The sequence below is a fragment of the Crotalus tigris genome, unplaced genomic scaffold (assembly GCF_016545835.1).
Source record: "Crotalus tigris isolate CLP2741 ecotype Arizona unplaced genomic scaffold, ASM1654583v1 scf7180000018306.2785112, whole genome shotgun sequence".
Taxonomy (NCBI): Eukaryota; Metazoa; Chordata; class Lepidosauria; order Squamata; family Viperidae; genus Crotalus; species Crotalus tigris.
In genome coordinates this window covers 2015677-2036744 of record NW_024096934.1, presented here as the reverse complement: position 1 = coordinate 2036744, position 21068 = coordinate 2015677, and the positions used below count along the sequence as shown (strand labels likewise).

At 42.1% G+C, this 21068-nt stretch overlaps 2 protein-coding genes across 9 annotated transcripts in view; both read right to left on the bottom strand.

The window, feature by feature from the left end:
- Nucleotides 1-2407, bottom strand: part of PARP2 (poly(ADP-ribose) polymerase 2) — a 36523-nt gene extending 34116 nt beyond the window's left edge. For all 4 annotated transcript variants that reach the window (XM_039350110.1, XM_039350107.1, XM_039350109.1 and 1 more), the window contains exon 1: nucleotides 2280-2407. The gene's annotated coding sequence lies outside the window, so the exon portion shown is untranslated. The remainder of the gene's footprint in view (nucleotides 1-2279) is intronic.
- A 3246-nt stretch (nucleotides 2408-5653) lies between these two features.
- LOC120311010 (perforin-1-like) lies at nucleotides 5654-20273 on the bottom strand. 5 transcript variants are annotated; one of them, XM_039350097.1, is made up of 5 exons: nucleotides 20010-20273; nucleotides 15433-15549; nucleotides 15173-15251; nucleotides 13590-14196; nucleotides 5654-7392 (listed from the first exon to the last, which is right to left on the bottom strand). In XM_039350097.1, the coding sequence occupies exons 4-5, from the start codon at nucleotides 14165-14167 to the stop codon at nucleotides 6261-6263; spliced, it is 1710 nt and encodes a 569-aa protein (XP_039206031.1). In that variant the 5' UTR covers nucleotides 14168-14196; nucleotides 15173-15251; nucleotides 15433-15549; nucleotides 20010-20273; the 3' UTR covers nucleotides 5654-6260. The 5 variants fall into 5 exon arrangements, with proteins under 5 accessions (XP_039206031.1, XP_039206028.1, XP_039206032.1 ...); XM_039350094.1 differs by lacking the exon at nucleotides 15433-15549 and having other exon boundaries at nucleotides 15173-15396; XM_039350098.1 differs by lacking the exon at nucleotides 15433-15549.
- Nucleotides 20274-21068: the final 795 nt, after the last annotated feature.

The following is a 21068-nucleotide window of genomic DNA, read 5'->3' as shown; positions in this document are numbered from 1 at the left end:
GGCCACTTGGGGGTTATCTGTGTCCTCAGAGTCATCTGAATCAGAATGTAAATGGGTGTGGAGTCTTCTTGGGATTGCGTTGTAAACAGGAGATAGGTTGTGTTATATCCCTCCCCTTTTGTTGAGAGAAGGCTGTTCAGTTTTAACATAAGAGGCCTCTTTGACCCCCTCTTTTCAAACCAGTGGTCCTCTCTGTCCAGAATGTGAACTTTGCTGTCTTCAAAAGAGTGGCCCTTACCTTTCAGATGCAGATGGACTGCTGAATCCTGTCTTGATGAGTTTGTTCTGTGATGTGTTGTGCCATGCGTTTGTGAAGTGATTGTTTTGTTTCTCTAACGTACAGGTATGGACATGTCTCGCTGCATTGCACTGCATATACCACGTTGCTGCTTGTGTTTGGGTGTTCTGAGAGGACCACAGGTTTGAAAGAGGAGTCAAAAGAGGCCATCTATATTAAAATAGAATAGCCCTCCCTCAACAGAAGGGGGAGGGATATGACACAATCTACCTTCTGCTTACAACACAGTCCCAAGAGGATTCCACACTGTTTACACTCCGATTCAGGTGACTCTGAGGATACAGATAACCCCCCCAAGTGGAAACTCAGTGACTCTGCAGATAACTGCAAAGAATATAAATCCTTCTATTCCCCATCAGTCAGTGAAGCGAAATGTTTTCAAAGAGAAAAACCAAGAAAGTCCAGTTGCCTTTTGGAAAAAGCACCTTTGGGACAACCATGACCAGGATGATTGAGAATCTCCATAGATACCCATCCCTGGAAGTTACCACTACCCCACAAACCAGTGTTTCTCAACCTTGACAATTTTAAGGCATGTGGACTTCAACTCCCAGAATTCCACAGCCTTAAAATTGTCAAGGTTGAGAAACCCTGCCCAAAACAGTTTGCCAGCCACTTTTATTAGTACTGTACCCTTTTATTATGACTATCAAGTGACACTTAGCAATATTAGAAATGGCTGGTCAGTTGCATGGGAAATACAAGTAGTCCTCAACTTACAACAGTTCATTTAATGACTGTGCGACACTGAAAAAAGTGATGTTTCATATGACCATTGCAGCCCCCTCAGGGTCACGTGATCAAAATTCGGATGCTTGGCAACTTACTCATATGTCCCGAGGTCATGTGATGACCTTTTGCGACCTTCTGACAAGCAAAGTCAAGGGGGAAGCCAGATTAACTTAACAACCTTGTGACTAACTCACCAACTGCATGATTCACTTAACAACTGCCATAAAATGGGGGCAAATCTCACTTAACAAATGTCTCACTTAGCAAAAGAAATTTTGGGGACAGTTGTGGTTGTAAATCGAGGGCTACCTGTACTGTACACTCCAGCACCTGCTCAGATCTTGTCTGCCCCAATCAGAACAAAACGTAGATAAACCTCACATTCAGACTGGTATTTGGTGATAAAGTCCACTCCATTCTCCCATCCTGATTTAAATGTTGTTATTTGCAAAAAATGATGGACCAGGCAGTTTTACTGAAACCACTCAATCAACCTGGAAACACCGGCAAACAACAAAGCAAATTCTTTGGGACAACCTAAGAATTTAGGTGCTGGCGAGGATGGCAGAAAAAATGATTGGCAGTTCCCTCCCTTTCATCCAGGACATAGCATATAAGTGTTGCTCGAGCAAGGTCCGCAGGATTGTCTGGGACGCTACAGATCCTCTTCCCGACCTGTTTTCCTTGTTACCTTCAGGGTATCCGTGGCAGAACATCCAGATTCAGCAAGTTTCATGCCATACAGTATCAACCTTGTGTACTCTCAAGCTTCCTCTTTTCGCTATGCATTCAAGATGGACAGTGATTACTATTTATGTGTATTCATATGTAAGGGTGTAGGTATATACATATCTATGTATATAGCATGTGTATATGTGTTATGTATGTGTACACTTTTGAGAGCAAGCAACAGAATTTCATTTTTAATGTAAAAATGATAATAAAGGTTATCTGTCTGTCTACCTACCAATGTGTCTGTCTGTCGTCTGTCTCTCTCTCTCTCTCTCTCTCTCTATCTATCTATCTATCATCCTAAGCGTGCATTTTTCCCTCTCTCCGCCTTTTTTGCTTCCACCCCTATTCCCTCCCCCATCCATTTCTTAACAAGGTCTATTTTACTGCAAAGAGGAGTTTTTGCAACTTTGTCCCGCTGATCTCCCCCGCCCCGACTTGATGCTAATGCAAAACTAGCTTTCCCGCGTCGTGCGAACGCGTTTCCACGTTTTTTTGCAACCAACGCGCCACTCACCAGCAACTTCCGCTTTCACCACCCGGGATGCCGCTTCCGCCTTTCTCTCGCAAGGTCCTTCCCGGGAACGTTCTGCGCCCCTCCTCCGGACAGACTCCACCCCTTTTATTTGCAGTCGTCAAATTTGCGCGGCGCTCGAAAAGAAAAGCGGGGAGGTCCCACGGGGAGGAGGGGAAGAGCGGGGAGAGATCCTCGCCCATCCATTGGCTAAACCGGCTCGGGGGGAGGAAGCAGAGGGAGAAAAAGCAAAGGGCGATTTGCAAATGAAAAGAGGTGCATGATGGTCGCCGCTCGAACTTGAACTATCCATTCTCCCGCCCCTGTTTTGTTCCAAGAGGCATGTTTTATAACCTGTAAGCATTGTGTCTTTTATTTAAAGGTTTAATTTTTTTCGTACTTGGAACTGGTACAAAGACAGCTGACACAAATCAACAGTCACCATAACTGGAGAGAAAATTAAGAATTAGTGTTTATATAAGATTTGTTGTACGTGTACTAGATAATTGCTGGGAGGAAGCTCTCCGTAGAGGCCACTAGCTGGGTGTCTATCACCCTACTTCTGCCTCTGGGAAGGTCTGAGGGAAGGGCCAAATTGCCACCCTAGCAGGGTGCCACCTTCTGAAGGTGGGTGAGTTCCCAGCAATGTGGGTCTCCGATGAAGTCCTAATATTGAGGCAGGAGAAGCGGAGAGGGGTCCTAGGCTCTTCCCCGCGGATGTCTCTGTGGCTCCGTTCGGGATTTGGGAATGACTCACGGCCGGCAGCTTTGAGTACAATGGGAAGAGGTGAAGCACTGTCAGCTTCATAACCCAATTCAGACTAGTCTCCTCCCAGTATTTTCCCTGCTTTTAAATTTTGTAAAAAAAATTTTTTTTCTCTATTTCCCCCATTTTTTTCTGCAGAGCGCTACGTTGGAGATGACAATTTAGGAGAAATTTCAGAAGGGAGCAGAATTGGAGTTTCAGCTGAACTACTGGAGTAGAATCAGCATAACAGAGTTGGAAGGGGCCTTGGAGGTCCTCTAGCCCAACCCCCTGCACAAGCAGGAGATCCTATATCATTTCAGACAAGTGGCTGTCCAATCTGTTCTTAAAAGCCTCCAATGATGGAGAATCAGAGCAGAGCTGGAAGGGATCTTGGAGGTCTTCTACTCCAGCCTCCTGCTCAAGCAGGAGATTCTATACCAGTGATGGCAAACCTTTTAGAGACCAAGTGCCCAAAAACTGGCCCCGCTCCTGCTCCACCCCCCTATCTATTTCCCCGCCTGCCCGCAGGGCCACTCACCGCCTCCAGGGCCCGCTGCAGATCACCCAGCCAGCCCAGCAGTGCTATGGTGGTCACGCCCTCTGCCCGCGCCCTGCAGCATCAACTGTACACGATGGGGTGTGAGGGCAGAGTCTTGTCTACGCTGCCTGGCTGCCATGTCCTTGGCTACGCTGCTCCCCGTGGGCCATGCTCAGGGTTGACTCTCCTTCAGGGGGGCTGCTGGAGAGGAGGGGGTCAGGGGGGAGGGAAGGCTAGGGCAATGGCACTTGTGCCCACAGAGAGGGCTCCTAGTGCCGCCTCTGGCACCCGTGCCATAGGTTTGCCACCACTGTCCTATACCATTTCAGACAAGTGATTGTCCACCCACAGCTTCTGAAGGCAAGCCTTTAATTGGTTAGTCATTCTTACTTTTAAAAAATTTCTCCTTAGTTTTAGGTTGCTTCTCTCTTTGATTAGTTTCCATCTGTTGCTTCTTGTTCTGCCTTCCGGTGCTTTGGCAAATAAGGTTGACCCCCTTTTCTTTGTGGCAACCCCTCAAATATTGGGCACTACTGTTATGTCACCCTTGGTCCTTCTTTTCATTAGAAGAAGCCCACCTTCTTCTCCTCTGCTAAAGAGGATCACACTATTCACCCATGAAAACTGGTCTTCAAGTTTAGCATTCTTTACGCAGTGTTCATAATCCTACAGAAAAGCCATGGATTGGTACAAATCAACTTTATGATCAGAACGGCAAGGAATAGTTTTCTAAAACAACAATATAATGAAGGAAAAAAGAACAAAGCATACATCATGAACAGATTTGAAGATTTATTTCTGTATATTTTATATGTATTATGCAGATCGTGTGAAAGTTGCTGAAATCAGTTAGATACCTGGTCCGTGGTATAATTGGACCACTTGGAAAAGCGCTGGTGCATCATAATAACAAAGGCATTAAGAAAAAATAAATGATTGAGCCCACCTACATTTATACAGGTTGTTGTTGACTCACAACAGTTCATTTAGTGAATGTTCGAAGTTACAACGGCACTGAAAAAGTGACTTATGACCATTTTCACAATTACAGCATTCCCATGGTCATGTGATCAAAAGGTGGATACTTGGCAACGGGTTCATATTTATGACGGTTGCAGAGTCCCTATTCTGTCCCTCACAGAATAAGCTGCTGGATTCCGCTGAGACAGGCAGTTACTCAGTGAAAACAAGACAAAGAAAATATCACTTTTATTCTAGGAATCTTCAAACATCAACTTACGTTTATGTAGAAATGCATCCAGAACATAGACAGCAATAAGCTCATTCTTCACAGGTAAATTGACAATGGAATTCCCCTCTTCTGTGTAACCTTACATGTTGGAGATCTTAGTCCAGCCACCACATGGCTAGCTTTCAAGTAGTGAAAACGATACAAAGGCACAAGACAAAAGCATTCCTTCCAAGCTGGCACATAGCCAGGATATCCTGTGATGAACTTAGTAGCTCCTCCAACTGACTTGTTAAACATAGGATTCACTGAACAGCTAAACTACATTAGCCATAAACCCTTTCTTAAGGAAACAGCATCTAACCCTTTAAATGCCAAACATTCCAATATACAGTTCTTATAGCTAATACATGCTCTGGCCAGGTGATTACATTACCAGTCCCGCATAGTCCCATGATCACGTGATCCCCTTTTGAGACCTTCAGCAAGCAAAGTCAATGGGGAAGCCAGATTCACTTAACAACTGTGTTACAAACTTCACAAGTGCAGTGATTCACTTAACATCTGTGGTAAGCAAAGGTGTAAAATGGGGCAAAATTCACCTAACAGTGGTCTCACTTAACAACAGAAATTTTGGGGCTCAATTGTGGTGGTAGATTGAGGACTACAAGTACATTTTTTAGGAACGTACTTGAAGTGAGTTTTGCCTCATTTTGCAACTTTTCTTGCCACAGTTGTTAAGTGAACCACTTCAGTTGGTAAGTTAGTAACATGGTTGTTAGGAGAATCTGCCTTCCCCCTTGACTTTGCATGTCAGAAGGTCACAAACGGGGATCACATGACTTTGGGACACTGCGACCATCATAAAAACATGCCGATAGCTAAGCATCCAAATTTTGATGACGTGACCATGGGGATGCTGCAATGGTTGTAGGTGTGAAAAAGGTCATAAGTCACTTTTTTCAGTGTGTTGTAACTTTGAACCGTCACTGAACAAATGGTTATAAGTTGAGGACTACCCTGTAAATAAGGAGAGCTCTATATTAGGATTTTATGTTCCCACAATGTCTTTAATCCCATCTGTCAGATTTCTTAAACAATTATTTTGGCAGCACGTTATTACATCAATAAGTTCAAAAGTTTTGGAATTACAGATAGTCCTTATCTCACAATAGTTCATTTAGTGACTGTTCAAAGTTACAACATCACTGAAGAAATTAATTTATGACCATTTTTCACACTTATGACCATTGCCGCATCTCCATGGTCATATGATCAAAATTCAGACACTTGGCAACTGACTAACAATTGTCTCCTTTAACAACAGAAATTTTAAGCACAATTGTGGTCATAAATTGAGGGCTACAAGTACATTGCGTAGGAATCATCTGTTCCACAACTCATTCCCAGTTGTTGCATAGAAGAAAATTCATAGGGACACCATAACAGATTCCTTCCAATTCTGAATAATGCCTTAATTTATCAGGAGGAGCCCTACCCATGCAGTACCTAGGCATGAAATCTGTGCGACCATGAAGTTTCCCAATTGGTATTAGTGTCGTTGAAATAGGAGGTTGGCAGATGCAAAGGGACGTAGTCATGGCAACTGGACCCAGTCAGAGTGGGAGCACACATCAACACGTAATAGAACTTAACGTGTCCGTAATGGAGGTAGCATTTTTGCCATTTGCTAAGACCTGAACTCAACATCCTGTGAGATCTATACAAGAGATCATCGTGCCAGACATCACTGTCCCAAACTTCCACTAGAAACCTGTCATTGCCCTCCAACGTGATAGCCCCAAAGTCCAGATTTTCTGACCATTGAGGGTTGTTGTTCCCACTGATGACCCTAGTGCGCCTTTCCTGTTTTTGAAAAAAAATTTTGACGTAGGCATCGGTGGAGGAAAAATGGTCACCCCAAAGACCGGATCCACTGTCCACATGGAACCTGAGGTACGCCCTGCCCCGCTCGGTGCCACAACATTTGTCATTGATGACACCGTTTGGTATACACATGCAGGTGCACCTTCGGACCAAGCTGTTGAAGTTATTCTCGGGACAGCTTTGGCGACAATCTCTCCTTAGGGCTCTCCGTTTGATGTAGCTCACAGTGGCTTGCTTCAAAAAATTCCTCCTGGGATCCGTCTTGTTCAACAAGGTGTGTAGAGATAAAAGGGAATAAGACACCAGCCCGGGTGTCCTTTTGGTGCTCTCCATCCACTCGGAGAGATGATCCATGTTTCTGCTGTCTGAGAAGAGCATCTGTTTGTGACCTCCTATCACTTCGGTGTGCTGGGTCATATAAAGGTCGTAGAAGCTGGGTTTAGATTTCCTGAACCAGAGCTTGGCACATTCAAAATGGAAGGAAGCAACTCCCCAAAGCCCTTTACCTTTCAGGGATGTCTCCAAATCCAAACAGGCCTTGACTTTCTCCACCGTGAACCCCATTAAGCTCATGGCACAAGTTTTCAAGGCCAGCAAATAGCGGGCTCGCCCGCCCAGATACACCCGGTTGATATAATGGGTGCCGTAGATGTTGATGAAATTCTGGTATTCCTCAGGATCATAATAGGGAGGCAACCTGCCGATGGCCCAAGCAAAGTGGAAGGACAGCAGAGGATTCTGCTGAAGTCTCAGACTGCAAAGGAAAAGAACGAAAAATGCAGAATATTGTAAGCAAGGTTGTGTGTCAAAGGCACATACCCAAAGCTTATTTTCTGCCTCGGCATTCAGCAGGAAGAAGGAAGGTGATGCAACAATCATGCTGAAGGTCAGATGGTTTCTGGTGGTCATTTTATGGGTAGGAGTTCACTGCTCAGTTTGATGTGGCATTGGGAAAACATATTTTCTGTTCCCCTTTTCCTTTCCTGATTAATCTTGAAAAGATTCTCTGAAAATAGGGGGGGGGGCCTTTTTTATTTTTTCCATCATGACACCAAATAATACTTTACTGAGTCAATACCCAGTACAAGCAGACCTCAATGTATAGCCATTTGTTTAGTGACCAATTTTACAACAGCACTAAAAAAAAAGTGACATACAGCAAGTTCTCACACTTACAACTGTTGAAACATTCCTGCGGTCATGTGATCAAAATACATGCAACTGGCATGTATTTAATGACAGTTGCACTGTCCTGGGGAAGTCACGTGATCGCTATTTGTAACCTTCTTAGCTCATCTAATGAGTCAAATCAACAGAAGTCAGATTTGCTTAATGACCGCATGATTCACTTAGAAATAGAATAGAATAGAATAGAATAGAATAGAATAGAATAGAATAGAATAGAATAGAATAGAATAGAATAGAATAGAATAGAAATGATTCGCTTAACAACTGTGGCTAAAAAAACCATAAAATGGGGCAAAACTCCCTTAACACCTGTCTTGCTTAATAATGAAAGTTTTGGGATCCCTTGTGGTCATAAATCAAGAAATACCTGTAACCTGGTTGTCTGTGCCTTTTTGAAGTACCAGATCTGCAATTTATTTTAAAGGTAACCCACAATAAATCTCAGATGTCACCTACAATAAATATCCATCATAGACGGATTGTTAGATTGTCTGCAATTATGAAGCTTCTCTACCGAGCTAGAATCATGTCTGTAAAATTTCTACTGTAAACCAGGTTCTGGGTTCTGGGTTTGAATGTTTGGCCCTGTGCAGTGGTGGGATTCAAATATGTGAACAACCGGTTGTCTGTGTGGATGCCGCTTCCAGAAGTCCATTCTGGGCCCGGGCAATAAAAAATTAGCTACTGGTTTTGCTGAAGTGGTGCGAAACGGCTGAATCCCACCACTGGCCCTGTGGTTTATTGCTGTTTTTGAAGTCTGGCATCAGATCACATCCTTCCACCAGTGATTTGGTGGTTTCCAAAAGTACATCTTCTTAACCAAAAATAGGTCAAAATATTTTGGAAGAGGCTGTTTAATCTGGAATGCTGCCTCCTTGACCTCCTCAAACTACTTCCAGGTCAGAGAATTTATTTCCAGAAACCATTTAACTGCCCCACCCCAAATGGTATGGTCCAGAGAGGACACAGAACATTTTGGAGCTCTATGGAACATTCTATACCATGCTGGGAGAAATATCAACAACCTAAGATATGCAGATGATACCACTCTAATGGCAGAAAGTAAAGAGGAACTGAAGAGCCTTTTGATGTGGGTGAAGAAAGAGAGTGCAAAAGTTGGCTTGAAACTCAACATTAAGAAAACCAAAATCATGGCATCCAGCCCTCTCAATTCCTGGCAAATAGATGGGGAAGAAATGGAGGTAGTGACAGATTTTATTTTTCTGGGCTCCAAGATCACCTCAGATGGGGACTGCAGCCAAGAAATTAAAAGACGCTTGCTCCTGGGGAGGAAAGCTATGGCAAATCTAGACAGCATACTAAAAAGCAGAGACATCACCCTGCCAACAAAAGTGCGTATAGTCCAGGCCATGGTTTTCCCAGTTGCAATGTATGGCTGTGAAAGTTGGACCATAAGAAAGGCTGAGCGCCAAAGAATTGAGGCCTTTGAACTATCGTGCTGGAGAAGACTCCTGCGAGTCCCTTGGACTGCAAGGCGTTCAAACCGGTCAGTCCTAGAAGAGATCAACCCCGACTGCTCTTTAGAAGGCCAGATCCTGAAGTTGAAACTCAAATACTTTGGCCACCTAATGAGAAGGAAGGACTCACTGGAGAAGGGCCTAATGCTGGGAAAGATTGAGGGCAATAGAAGAAGGGGACGACAGAGAATGAGATGGCTGGATGGAGTCACTGAAGCAGTAGGTGTGAACTTAAATGGACTCCAGAAGATGGTAGAGGACAGGAAGACCTGGAGGAACGTTGTCCATGGGGTCGCGATGGGTCGGACACGACTTCGCAATTAACAACAACAACTTCACTGCAAAACTTATCCTGGCATTCTGCACTAGCCATAACTTCTGAATCGTTCCTTTTCTCAATTTTCAAATTCTTTTATACTGTTCTTCTTCATGCTGTAAGCTGCCCAGAGTTGCTTGAAAGTGAGATGGGCAGCATATACACTTAATAAATAAAGAAAGGTAGTCCTTGACTTGTGACACCATTGTTAAGGGAGGTTTGCCCCATTTTGCGACCTTTCTTGGCACAGTTGTTAAGCGAATCGCTGCACTTGGTAAGTTAGTAACACGGTTGTTAAGTGAATCTGGCTTCCCCATTGACTTTGTTTGTCAGAAAGTCACAAAAGGGGATCACGTGACCCTGGGACACTGCGACTGTCATAAAAACATGCCAGTTGCTAAGCATCCCAATTTTGATGGCGTGACCGTGGGGATGCCACAGTGGTCATAGGTGTGAAAAAAGGTCGTAAGTCGCTTTTTTCAGTGTGTTGTAACTTTGAACAGTCACTGAACGAATGGTTATAAGTCGAGGACTACCCTGTAAATAAGGAGAGCTCTATATTAGGATTCTCTGTTCCCACAACTTCCTTAATCCCATCAGTCATTGACTTAGTCAAATCTCTTCAACAATGATTTTGACAGCACATTATTACATTAATAAGTTCAAAGGTCACCAGTTTTGGAATTACAGATGGTCTCTGTCTTACAACAGTTCAGTTTAAAGTTACAACATCACTGAAAAAAGTGAATTATGACCATTTTTCACACTCATGACCGTTGCTGCATCCCCATGGTCATGTGATCAAAATTCAGTCACTTGGCAACGGACTCACATTTGTTACCTTTGCACTCTCCTAGAATCATGTGATCCCTTTTTTACGATCTTCTGACCAGCAAAGTCAATCGGGGAAGCCAGATTCAGCCACGCTACTAATTTAACAACTGCAGTGATCCACTTAACAACTGTGGCAAGCAAAGGCGTAAAATCGGGCAAACCTCGCTTAACAAATGTCTCACTTTGCAACATAAATTTTGGGCTCAGTTATGGTCGTAAGTCAAGGACTACTACCTGTACTGAGCTCCACCTTGTTCTCTCCAGGAGGTATCTGGTATCTGAAGAAACCTTACACCAAAGTACTGGCAGTGCTCCAGTTCTTCACTAGCTGTACTAGCCAAGCAAGCAAGGCATAACGGCAGGGCCTGGCTGGCATTGTGGCACCCACTCAGTGTGTGTTGCTATACCTTGGCAGTGAGTCCAGTAATAGAAATGCTTGTTTTCTTTTTAACTGCCACCTTACCTCTATCTTTTTTTGAGAGAGAGAGAGAGAGAGAGATTGAGAGAGAGAGAGAGAACTAAGTACAAACAATCTGTCCCCTTGCCTTTGTGTGGGAGTTCTGCAACTCAGTTGACAAGATGGAATTTAACCCTGTCCATGATTGAACCTGTCATGAGATAAAGTTTACCCCCCTTGAGATTATTGTTGCCTGGATTAATTATCTATTCTTCCCTCCCTCCAAATTGAGCCAGTTAAATTGTGTTGGAGGAATCAGGACGAGGAACCTTATTCCGAAATTAGGTTGTAGCTACTCAGCAAACATAGTATTTTTTGGTGAGGCGAGCCCTTGAAATTCTGATGATTCCAGAAAGATCTTCAAAAATCCCATCTGGAAAAGAGCAGTTATCCGACTCTTAGCCACAAACCCTCATTCCTGACCACATTCAGCTACAGCCTGAAGACCATTTTTCATATGACTGTTGCAGCACCCTCAGGGTCACGTGATCAAAATTCGGATGCTTGGCAACAGACTCATATTTATGACAGTTGCAGGGTCCCGGGGATATGTGATCCCTTTTTTTTTTTTTTATTAAAGAGTTTTATAAATTTTACAGAAAATAAAAGACAATACAAAAACAAAAAACAACATATACAAATAAAAAACAAACATTACCCAACAAAACCCCCCTTCCCCCACCCCTACCCAAACCCCCCCTTCCCCCCCCCAGGGCCTCCCAGAGCAGAATATAGGCTTAATTAAAAAAAATTAAAAAAATTTATATTTATAAAAAAAAGAATATAAAATAGAAAATATATATATATATAAAGTTAAAAATTATGAAAAAACTATATAGTATTTTTTTATATCAAATTTAAATTGTATGAATTTTATCCATTTATCCCAAAAAGCAAGATCCCCTTTTGTGACTTTCTGACAAGCGTGATCCTTTTTGTGACTTTCTGACAAGCAAAATCAATGGGGAAGCCAGATTCACTTCACAAGCGTTTGACTAATTTAACTGCAGTGACTCGCATAACAATGGTGGCAACAAAGCTCGTAAAATGGGACAGAATTCACTTAGCAACAAAAAATTTTGGTTTGATTGTGGTCGTAAGTTGAGGACTATCTGTATTTGCAGCCAAACACCAATGTGGGTTATGCACAGGCAGCCCTAGCTCAGATGCAAAATTGAAAAATAAGAGTTGTGTGTCCCCAACATTTTGACTGTGTCGATTACACAGGCTCCCCTGATTAGCGCCTATAATAGATTCATACCGAGGTCAAATAAAATGGGGGGTGCAAATCGCCTTGGGTTATCGCACGTGTTAACTGGCATGAGCGCCTAACACAGCCCTTCCACCCACTTCCCCAAAACTAATTTTGTATGGAAATACTGCAATACAGTGCCTCCAACTTTGAGTTGTTCCTAGAGGACACTACAGCTGGCAATTTCAAAAGCGTCTGGGGGGATGATGGAGAGACAACAGCTATCTGAATAAAGATTGCTTGTCGGGATGACAAAGACTAATTCATTCCCCTTAAAACAAGAATGAATGGATTTGGATGCCGGTGTTTTTTGAGATAATTGCAGTCATGCCATCAACACCCATCAAGTATCTTGTCCCCAGAGCTGATACTGGTAGCTGGACAATAGTTACTACAAGCTTCTGAGACCTAGCATGAGCGAAGCAACCTTTTGTTATAGCCCATTGGATGTTCCACAATAAAGGAGATATTTGTAGCTCAAGGTTGAAATGGGGGGGGCCCTTGGTGTTCTCTGAGCTTGGTTGTTTTCTCGCAGACGTTTCATTACCCAACTAGGAAACAACATCAGGGCTAGTGAGGAGTGGGATTTGCTGTCAGTATAAACTGAGAGCAAACCCCACTCCTTACTAGCACCGATGATCGTCCGAAAGATGCTTTTTCAAGAGGCAACTGGACCTTCTGGTTTTCCTTGAAGATGTTTTGCTTCTCATTCTTGGACGAGAAGTGAAATGTCTTCAAGGAAGCCAAGAAAGTCAGTTGCCTCTTGAAAAAGCACCTTTGGGATAACCATGACCTGGATGACTGAGAATCTCCATAGACATTTAGCATTGATGACATTTCCTAGTTTGGGTAATGAAATGTCTGCAAGAAAACAACCAAGCTCAGAGAGCACCAAGGACCCCCCACCTTCCACAATAAATTCTGGTCAACTCCAGTTCTGGATGATGGAGCTGAAATCCCTTCTTCATCATCCAAGAGACGTTCAACATTTAATAGCTTTGGGATGGGATTTGGACAGGTGGATTCAAATGAGAGTTCTCCAAAGTGGTCTTTATTAACCCCCAAGGATCAATGGAACTCTTCAAGGACTCTATTATTATTATTATTAATAATAATAATAATAATAATAATAATAATAATAATAATAATAATAATTGTAGTAGTTCTATTAGTTAAAGTAGTATTTATTAAATTATTGACATACAATACATGTTTGGAGGTCCATGAACCATCTGAAATTTCATCAAGAGGCTGATGAGCTGAAGAAATTGGGGACCCCTGATCTAAATCATCTTAATAGTAGGACTAAGATCGTTCATTTCGACTTATGTCTCTGTCTGTAGTATTATTTTCTCCAGCAAGCTGGCTACTGCAGCTGTCCCCCTCCCCGCCTCCGGTTTATTCTTTGAAGTGCTTTGATGCTTACCTGTAATGTTCGCATTCGATCTCATTCCTCAGAAAGCTGTATCTGTCCTCGCGGGTTTTCTGATGTGCAAAAATGGCCAAGTTGGAGTGAGAGCCAGCAAAAGCCACCTGGGCTTTGGAGAGCCCCAAGTCGTCCTCCATGAAATCCTCAGTGAACTCTGTTTTCCAGTCATTCTTCACTTCTTTGGCTACTGCGTTGGCCACATCTATGTCTAACTCATCCACAAAGTTGTTTGCTTGTCGTTGGCAGGTTTCCTTCTCCCGCCAATCCACCCCAACTAGGGGGAGTCTCTGCAGCTTCTCACCCATCTTATGATTCCGACACAGGGTACACGTCCCGTTGGGTCCCTGCCACTTGCTGATATCCACCACATAAGCTCCTTTCTTCTCCAGAGTGGTGATATCAACTCCTTCCCCGATAAAGTTATAGCCTGGTACGAAGTTGGCCTGATTCTTGCAGACAGGACTGGGATATGTGTCGCATTCACTGTTGTGGAAGGGGAGAGAGGAATGGAAGGAAACAAGGAAGACCATGAAGAAGAGATAAAGCTGGGACATGTTCCTCATAGAGCGTTTCATATTCTTAGACAGTTCGTTTCTGAATTATCCTGAGGAGAAAAAAAAAAGCAACAGATATTTTTTTGGGCAGGGTTTTGGAGGTGTGACAAAAAAAATTGAATCAGAACAACACCTTTCCTACATTGAAACAGGGCAGTCCAACTTGCAGGCACAAGAAAAAGAAGGTTAGGTGCTGATGATGGACACTACATTATTTGATATTAAATTTGGGAGGTCCATTGGGGAGCCTCCAATTTTCAAGGGACCAGAAATGGTCCAGAAGCTTCAGATGGTGCACATTTTGGATAAAGCTGACCAGTAATGACCCACCAAGTAAATTCCATGGCTGAGGATGCACATGAATACAGTTGGATGTTATGCATGAAACAGCTATTTGAGTTAGAATAGAATAGAGCTGGAAGGGACTTTGGAGATCTTCTAGTTCATCCCTCTCCTCAAGCAGGAAACTCTATATTTGAGACAAGTAGCTGCCCAGTCTCTTCTTAAACACCTCCAGTGATGAACCACCCACAATTTCTGAAGGCAAACTGTTCCACTGGTTAATTAACTGTTAGGAAGTTTTTCCTTAATTCCAGGTTGCTTTTCTCCTTGATTAGTTTCCATCTATTGCTTCTTAATTTGTCCTTTGTGTTTTGGAAAATAAATTTATCTCCTGTTCTTTGTCGCAGCCCCTCAAATACTGGAATATTGTTATCCTGTCACCCCTAGTCCTTCTTTTCTCTAGAATAGCCAAACCCATATCCTGCAACCCTTCTTCATATGTTTTAGTCTCCAGGTCTTTATAATCATCTTAGTTGCTCTTCTTTGCACTTTTTCCAAAGTCTCAACATCTTCTTTGTAATGTGGTGACCAAAACCGGATGCAGTGTTATAGCTAAGGAAGTCACCATTAGATGCTTTGTTCCAGAAGCCCCATACAGGGTTTGGAATGGTAAGGTAGACATCACCACCCCTACCACTATCATCAATCATCATAATCCATTCCTCTCTGGAGATAGCCACTTGCCTTTTTCTGAACCTGGATTCCGTTTCCAGCTTGGTAATAGCTAGAACTCCATCATTGCTGGTTTTGCTCTGTGATGCAGCTGCAACAAAGGAAAATGTTTCATTTGTCCTTGCACTCTAAAGAAGTCAGAATGGCAATCTTCCCTTCTTTCACCTTTAAACTGCAATTGTCATTTGATGTCTCCTATCATCACAGCCACTCTCTCGCTGTCTGGTCGACCCTTGCTGTGAAATCAAGATTGGATATATTTAGAAACTTACCTCTTTCTTTAAAACAAGCAAGTCTATACCCGAAGACCAATTCTGAGAAAAGTCTCTCTTTTTCTTGCTCTCTTTGCTTTTTGCTTCTTCCCTGTTCTAGCAAGTGTGGCTAGAATTCTAGGAGAAATGTTAGAGAAAGAGGAGGGGGGAAAATATGAAGAAATAGCTTTTCATAGCAGCATATTCCCCTTGCTTTTAGCAAAGACCGAGAGCGTTTGGTGTGTGTTTTAGTTTCGCTTCCTCTTTTTAGTTGACCGTTACTGGATTTGAAAAATTCCTGTCTGGCATCCAGAGCTGGAAAGGAACATTGACATTTAAATTTTTTCCAGATGGATGTTTATTTATTCATTTCATTTAGCAATAAAGAATTCCTTGTGATGTTCCTTCGAGAATTGGGCATTCCACTTTGGGTGGGTTTTGGGTCTAATGAGGATTCAAGGAAGAACATGATTTTACCAAAAAAGAGAAAGAGGCCTCTAATGCCTGCCCCCCCCCTCAAAAAAAAATAGAAAAAATGGGGGAGTATTTTTGCCAACAGGTCCTTTGTGTTTAATCTTCATTTTAAAAAGAAAATAAAAATGGAGGTGGCCTCATGCAAACTGTCATATCCCATTTAAAACCTGAATGCTGATTTGTGCCTTCCGAGCTAAACAGAAAAGTGGGCAGTGTCTTCTTATAAACAACAGGCCATGTTAGTAGTTACATTATTAGAAATCTCTGGTGTCTCCCTTTGTGGTTGCTTTTGATGAGGAGAAAGCTTTATTCAGAGAGAGAAAGAGGCATTTTAAAGGGAGAACAAATCAACAAAGTAGAGGGAGAAATGGATTAAAAATAGGGAGGTGAAGTACAGCAGAGATTTTCAGCTACCGTAAATGCCGGCGTATAAGACGACTTCCGCGAGCGCTGAAATCGACGCCAAAGACAGGGGTCGTCTTATACGCCGAGTCGTCTTATACGCCGGAAATACTGGTAGTTTCCGGCGTATAAGACGACATTCTAGGAATGCGGCCCGGCTATAAAGACATAAAGACGGGAGTCGTCTTATACGCCGGGTCGCCTTGTATGCCGGCATTTACGGTATGTTTTTTTTTTTCGGCCTTTCATTTGTTTGTTATAAATGGCTGAGTGAATTATATTAAGGTGACCAACTTTTTTGCAATGAAAAGAAGGACACAAATAAATTGAAGAAAAAAATATCGTAAATAAAAGAAACATTTTATTCATTGCAACAATAATACAGATAACTTGCATGTGCAAAGTTTGCCAGCTGGGTGTTTTGGCGCGCTCGGCAGCAATTCCTATTGGCTTTTGAAAGTCAATAGTGGGAGTAGCACAGCTCATGCAAAAGTTGAAAAAAAAAACCATCAAAAAAAACGTTCCAGAACACCATTCTGAGCGTTCTATGAGGGGAAAAAAAGCCATGCAGATTAGTCTTCAAATATCGAAAAGGAGGACATGAAGGAGGACACTTTTCAAGGGAGGACAGAACTTACAAAAGGAGGACTGTCCTCCCTAAAGGAGGACGGTTGGTCACCTTAATTATATTGCTTGTAAAAATGGCAGACTGGTTTAAAATTAAAAAGAGCACAAATATCTGGAATAATATTCATTAGAATATATGGTAGATAAGAAAAAGATTATAGATTACAATCCTTTGTATGCATACTGCTAAAGTTTCTTCTGACTGAAGCATTATACAATGCCGAAATAAGAAGGCCATATTTGTACCATATTTTGCATATAATACAATTCCACCTAGAAACAGCCATCTAGAAATGGTTTCCAAACTGAGTGATAGTCTGTATCAGATTTACTTTTAGGATAGAAGTTTATTTTAAGTAACAAAGCAGACTCCGAGTTAGTCATTTATCTACAGAATGAGATCAATTTTCCAATGTAAAGTATTGCATATCTTCACAGCAGTTAAGATATCCAAAGATAATTCAGCATACAGTAGTGTTATGGTTCCGGCTAATAAAACACTTCAAAGAACTTCCAGGCATTGATTTTCCTAAAAGTCTTTTATTGTTACAAAATGTCGGCACAGGCATAACGGAAGGTATGCCAAGATCTAAATTCTCTTCCCCTGAGCAATTAAATTATCAGCATGTTCTCTCCCCAAATTAGCTGTCATATATCAGGTTATCCAATTAGTATGAAGGTCAAAGGTTTCCTTCCTCTCCCTTTCCCTTTACCCTCTTCTGCTCTGCATTAACTCTAAAAATACCAGACAGTTCTGCATATTGTCAGAGCAAGAATATACAGTATTTGCAGCGTTGACACAGTAGTTTATGGGAATACATGGCTTAGTAAAAATTAAGAATATTGCAGAAAAAATGTTCCTTGGAAAAAGAATTCAACTTTTAGAATTGACCCCATTCTCATACAAAACCATTTTCTAGAATTGTTGAGCCTTACCACATTCTCACCAAATAAGAAAACAATGTCTGACCAGATTATTACATTTATCATCGTTTTTAGAAAATTATCTGTCCGTTTGAATAAGCAGAAGTAGAATAACATACCGGTGATGCAGAAAGCTTGATTTCTTATGCATTTTTTTTTTAAAAAAACCCACTGGTTCTACAGTTAGTCCTCAACTTACAACTGGTCACTTAGCGACCATTCAAAGTTATGATGGATCTCCCCAGTTCCAGAGTTCTGACAGCTAGTTCCTCTCCCTTTTCACTCATGTGACCATATTTCAAGCATTCAGCATTCATTTATGGCAGTTTATAGCATCCTATAGTCATGTGACCACAATTTACAACATTTCTGCCAGAATCCCCTGAAGTAAATAATGGGTTTGCTTAACGACTTTGGCGTTCTCCTAATGACCACCACAAAAAGTAGTGAAATTGGGGTCTGTCACGCGATGACCCACTTTACAACCATCATGACTTACAACCATAATGGCCAGGTTCCATTATAGTCATAAACCGAGGACTACCTGAACTTCTGCCAACCTCTATTCCTTCTTGTGTCCTGAAACATCCTTTCCCATTTTAGCTCCGTTTCTGATGGCATTCACTAAACAAACTTGGGTTAAGAAAGAATACCACATTTCTCATCTTCTGATCTTCTTTGTCTGAGGCTGATTCAGTCAACAAAGGACATAAAAGTTTATTGTACAAGAGTTTATTTACCAGCTAGGTGTATTATTATTATTATTATTATTATTAATAATAATAATAATATACCATCAAACATCCACATCTGCCTATCCCAGGTCCTGGGTAAGGACTCGATAGGTAGACAAAATGCCAAATCCATTCTGAACATCTGGCTGACTGTGCAATGATCAATAATAATAATAAAGTTGGAAGGGACCTTGGAGGTCATCTAGTCCAACCCCCTGCTCAGGCAGGAAACCCTATACCATTTCAGACAAATGGCTGTCCAGTCTCTTGTTAAAAACTTCCAGTGTTGGAGCACCCACAACTGGAGGCAGGTTGTTCCACTGGTTAAATGTTCTAACTGTCAGGAAGTTTCTCCTTAGTTCTAGGTTGCTTCTCTTCTTGATTGGTTTCCATCCGTTGTTTCTTGTCCTGCCTTCAGGCGCTTTGGAGAATAGCTTGACTCCTTCTTCTTTGTGGCAGCCCCTGAGATACTGGAACACTGCTATCATGTCCCCCCCTCGTCCTTCTCTTCGTTAAACTAGACATACCCAATTATCTAATACTTAATTGGAACTGCTCAGAGTTGGTTGGAAGATGGGCAGCTATATGTTTTAAATAAACAGATCAATAAATTATTCTGCTCAGTGCTCCAATATTTGAGGGGCTGTCACAGAGAGGAGGGGGTGGGGTGTCAACTTATTTTCCAAAGCACCTGAAGGCCAGACAAGGAATAATGGGTGGAAACTGATCAAGGAGAGATTCAACCTGGAAATAAGGAGAAATTTCCTGTCAGTCAGAACCATCAACCAATGGAACAGTTTGCCTTCAGATGTTGTGGGAGCTTCATTACTGGAGGGGGTTGGACTAGATGACCTACAAACTCCCTTCCAACTCTGTTATTCTGTTCTAACAAATGAGCCCAAAATTTGTTCTGCTAAGCAAGGTGATTGTTAAGTGAGCCATGCTCCCTTTTATGACCTTTTTTCATCATTGTGGTTAAGAAAATAACTTACGGTAGTTAAGTGAATCATGTGATCATTAAATAAATCTGGTTCCCCCCCACTGACTTTGTTTCCTAGAACCTCCCAATGAAGGCTGCCAATGAACATCACAGAACCCGGGGGATGCTGCAAGCATAAATAAATGCAATTGCCAAGCACTCAAAGTCTGATCATATTGCTGTGGGGATGCTGCATTGGTCATACGTACGAGAACTGGTCATAAGTCACTTTTTTGGTGCCCTTGTAACTTTGAACAATATGAGAAATGAATGGTTGTAAATTGAGGACTACCTTTATAGCCACCCATCTTATAACCCACTCTGCGCTGCTCCCAATCAAAAGTTAAAGCAACATAAAAGCCATATTAAACCTATAAAGCTAAACACATTAGCAACATCCAAAAACAACAAAAACCTGGTGCCAAGTCAAACCTCTGACGTGCGATCTCCTAACGTACTTTTCTCGGTGATTTGAGGATGATGTTCCACTGAAATTCCGCTGTTTTGAGCCCAAAAGTGGCCACAAGTTAATAATCCAAGATCTTCAGTTGTGTTCGCATGTACTTCATTCATCCATGGGTCCTTTCATCCAAGCAGATTTCATTCCCAGTTTAAGATGTATCCTAATTTGATCCAGAGTGTTTTGATTAGTTTCAGATCTGTTTGGATATCAGGACACTGGGCAGCTTTATATTTCTGAGAGATGACAGATATTGTGAAGAATCACCGGTTAATCTACATTTCCTCTATCTGTAGTCAACAGTTGACCAAGGATAAGAGCTAGCCAGCAGTTACCACCCTGTTGGGTCCATGCCTAAACACACATTCCTTCCTCCTGTTAGTACCATTTCTTTATGTTCTGTATTCGACAGGATGACTCAAATTCTTCACCGTTCCAAACTCCTATTCTGCTTGTTCTTCATTTGGGCCTTTGCAGAACATGAGCTAGAGCAAGTACAGAACAAATCATCCCTTTAACGTCCAGGGAGCAATTTGTTGATATTCCAGAAGTGGCATTCCCTGTTTTAAAACAAAATTTCCTAAATCCACATGTAGCATGGGGAAAGAAAGAGAATAAATTAAACAAATAAACAAATAAACACCCCAGGCATAGAAATATGCCAACATTGTTTACAACTGCAAATCCCACATGATCAGTAGAAAAACCTATTCTTATAAACACTGGTTCTCTGCCCGTGTTTGGAAAACCTTTGATCCTCCTGTTTCCACTAAAAGCTTATTTTCTTTTCGTTTTTGCTGAGTATTCATGTCCTGTTCAAGCAGCCACAGTATCAAAAGCAAGGCCTTACTTCACTGAACCTGCGACACTCTGTATTCCAAGAATTTAAACCCAATGGCAAGAAATGTAATTCTGATTAGTGCAGTGGTTCTCAACCTTCCTAATGCCGTGATCCTTTAATACAGTTCCTCATGTTGTGGTGACCCCCAACCCCCATCCAGCTGGCTGGGGAGGGGGGGCAGGAAGGTTGCTCTGCCGTCTCCGCCCAATATATATA

Coding starts and splice junctions, on each gene's coding strand:
- LOC120311010 (XM_039350097.1), bottom strand. CDS start 14,167: ATGAAACGCTCTATGAGGAACATGTCCCAGCTTTATCTCTTCTTCATG. Junction 7,393..13,589: donor ATCGAATGCGAACATTACAG/GTAAGCATCAAA, acceptor TTTCCTTTGCAG/TCTGAGACTTCAGCAGAATC.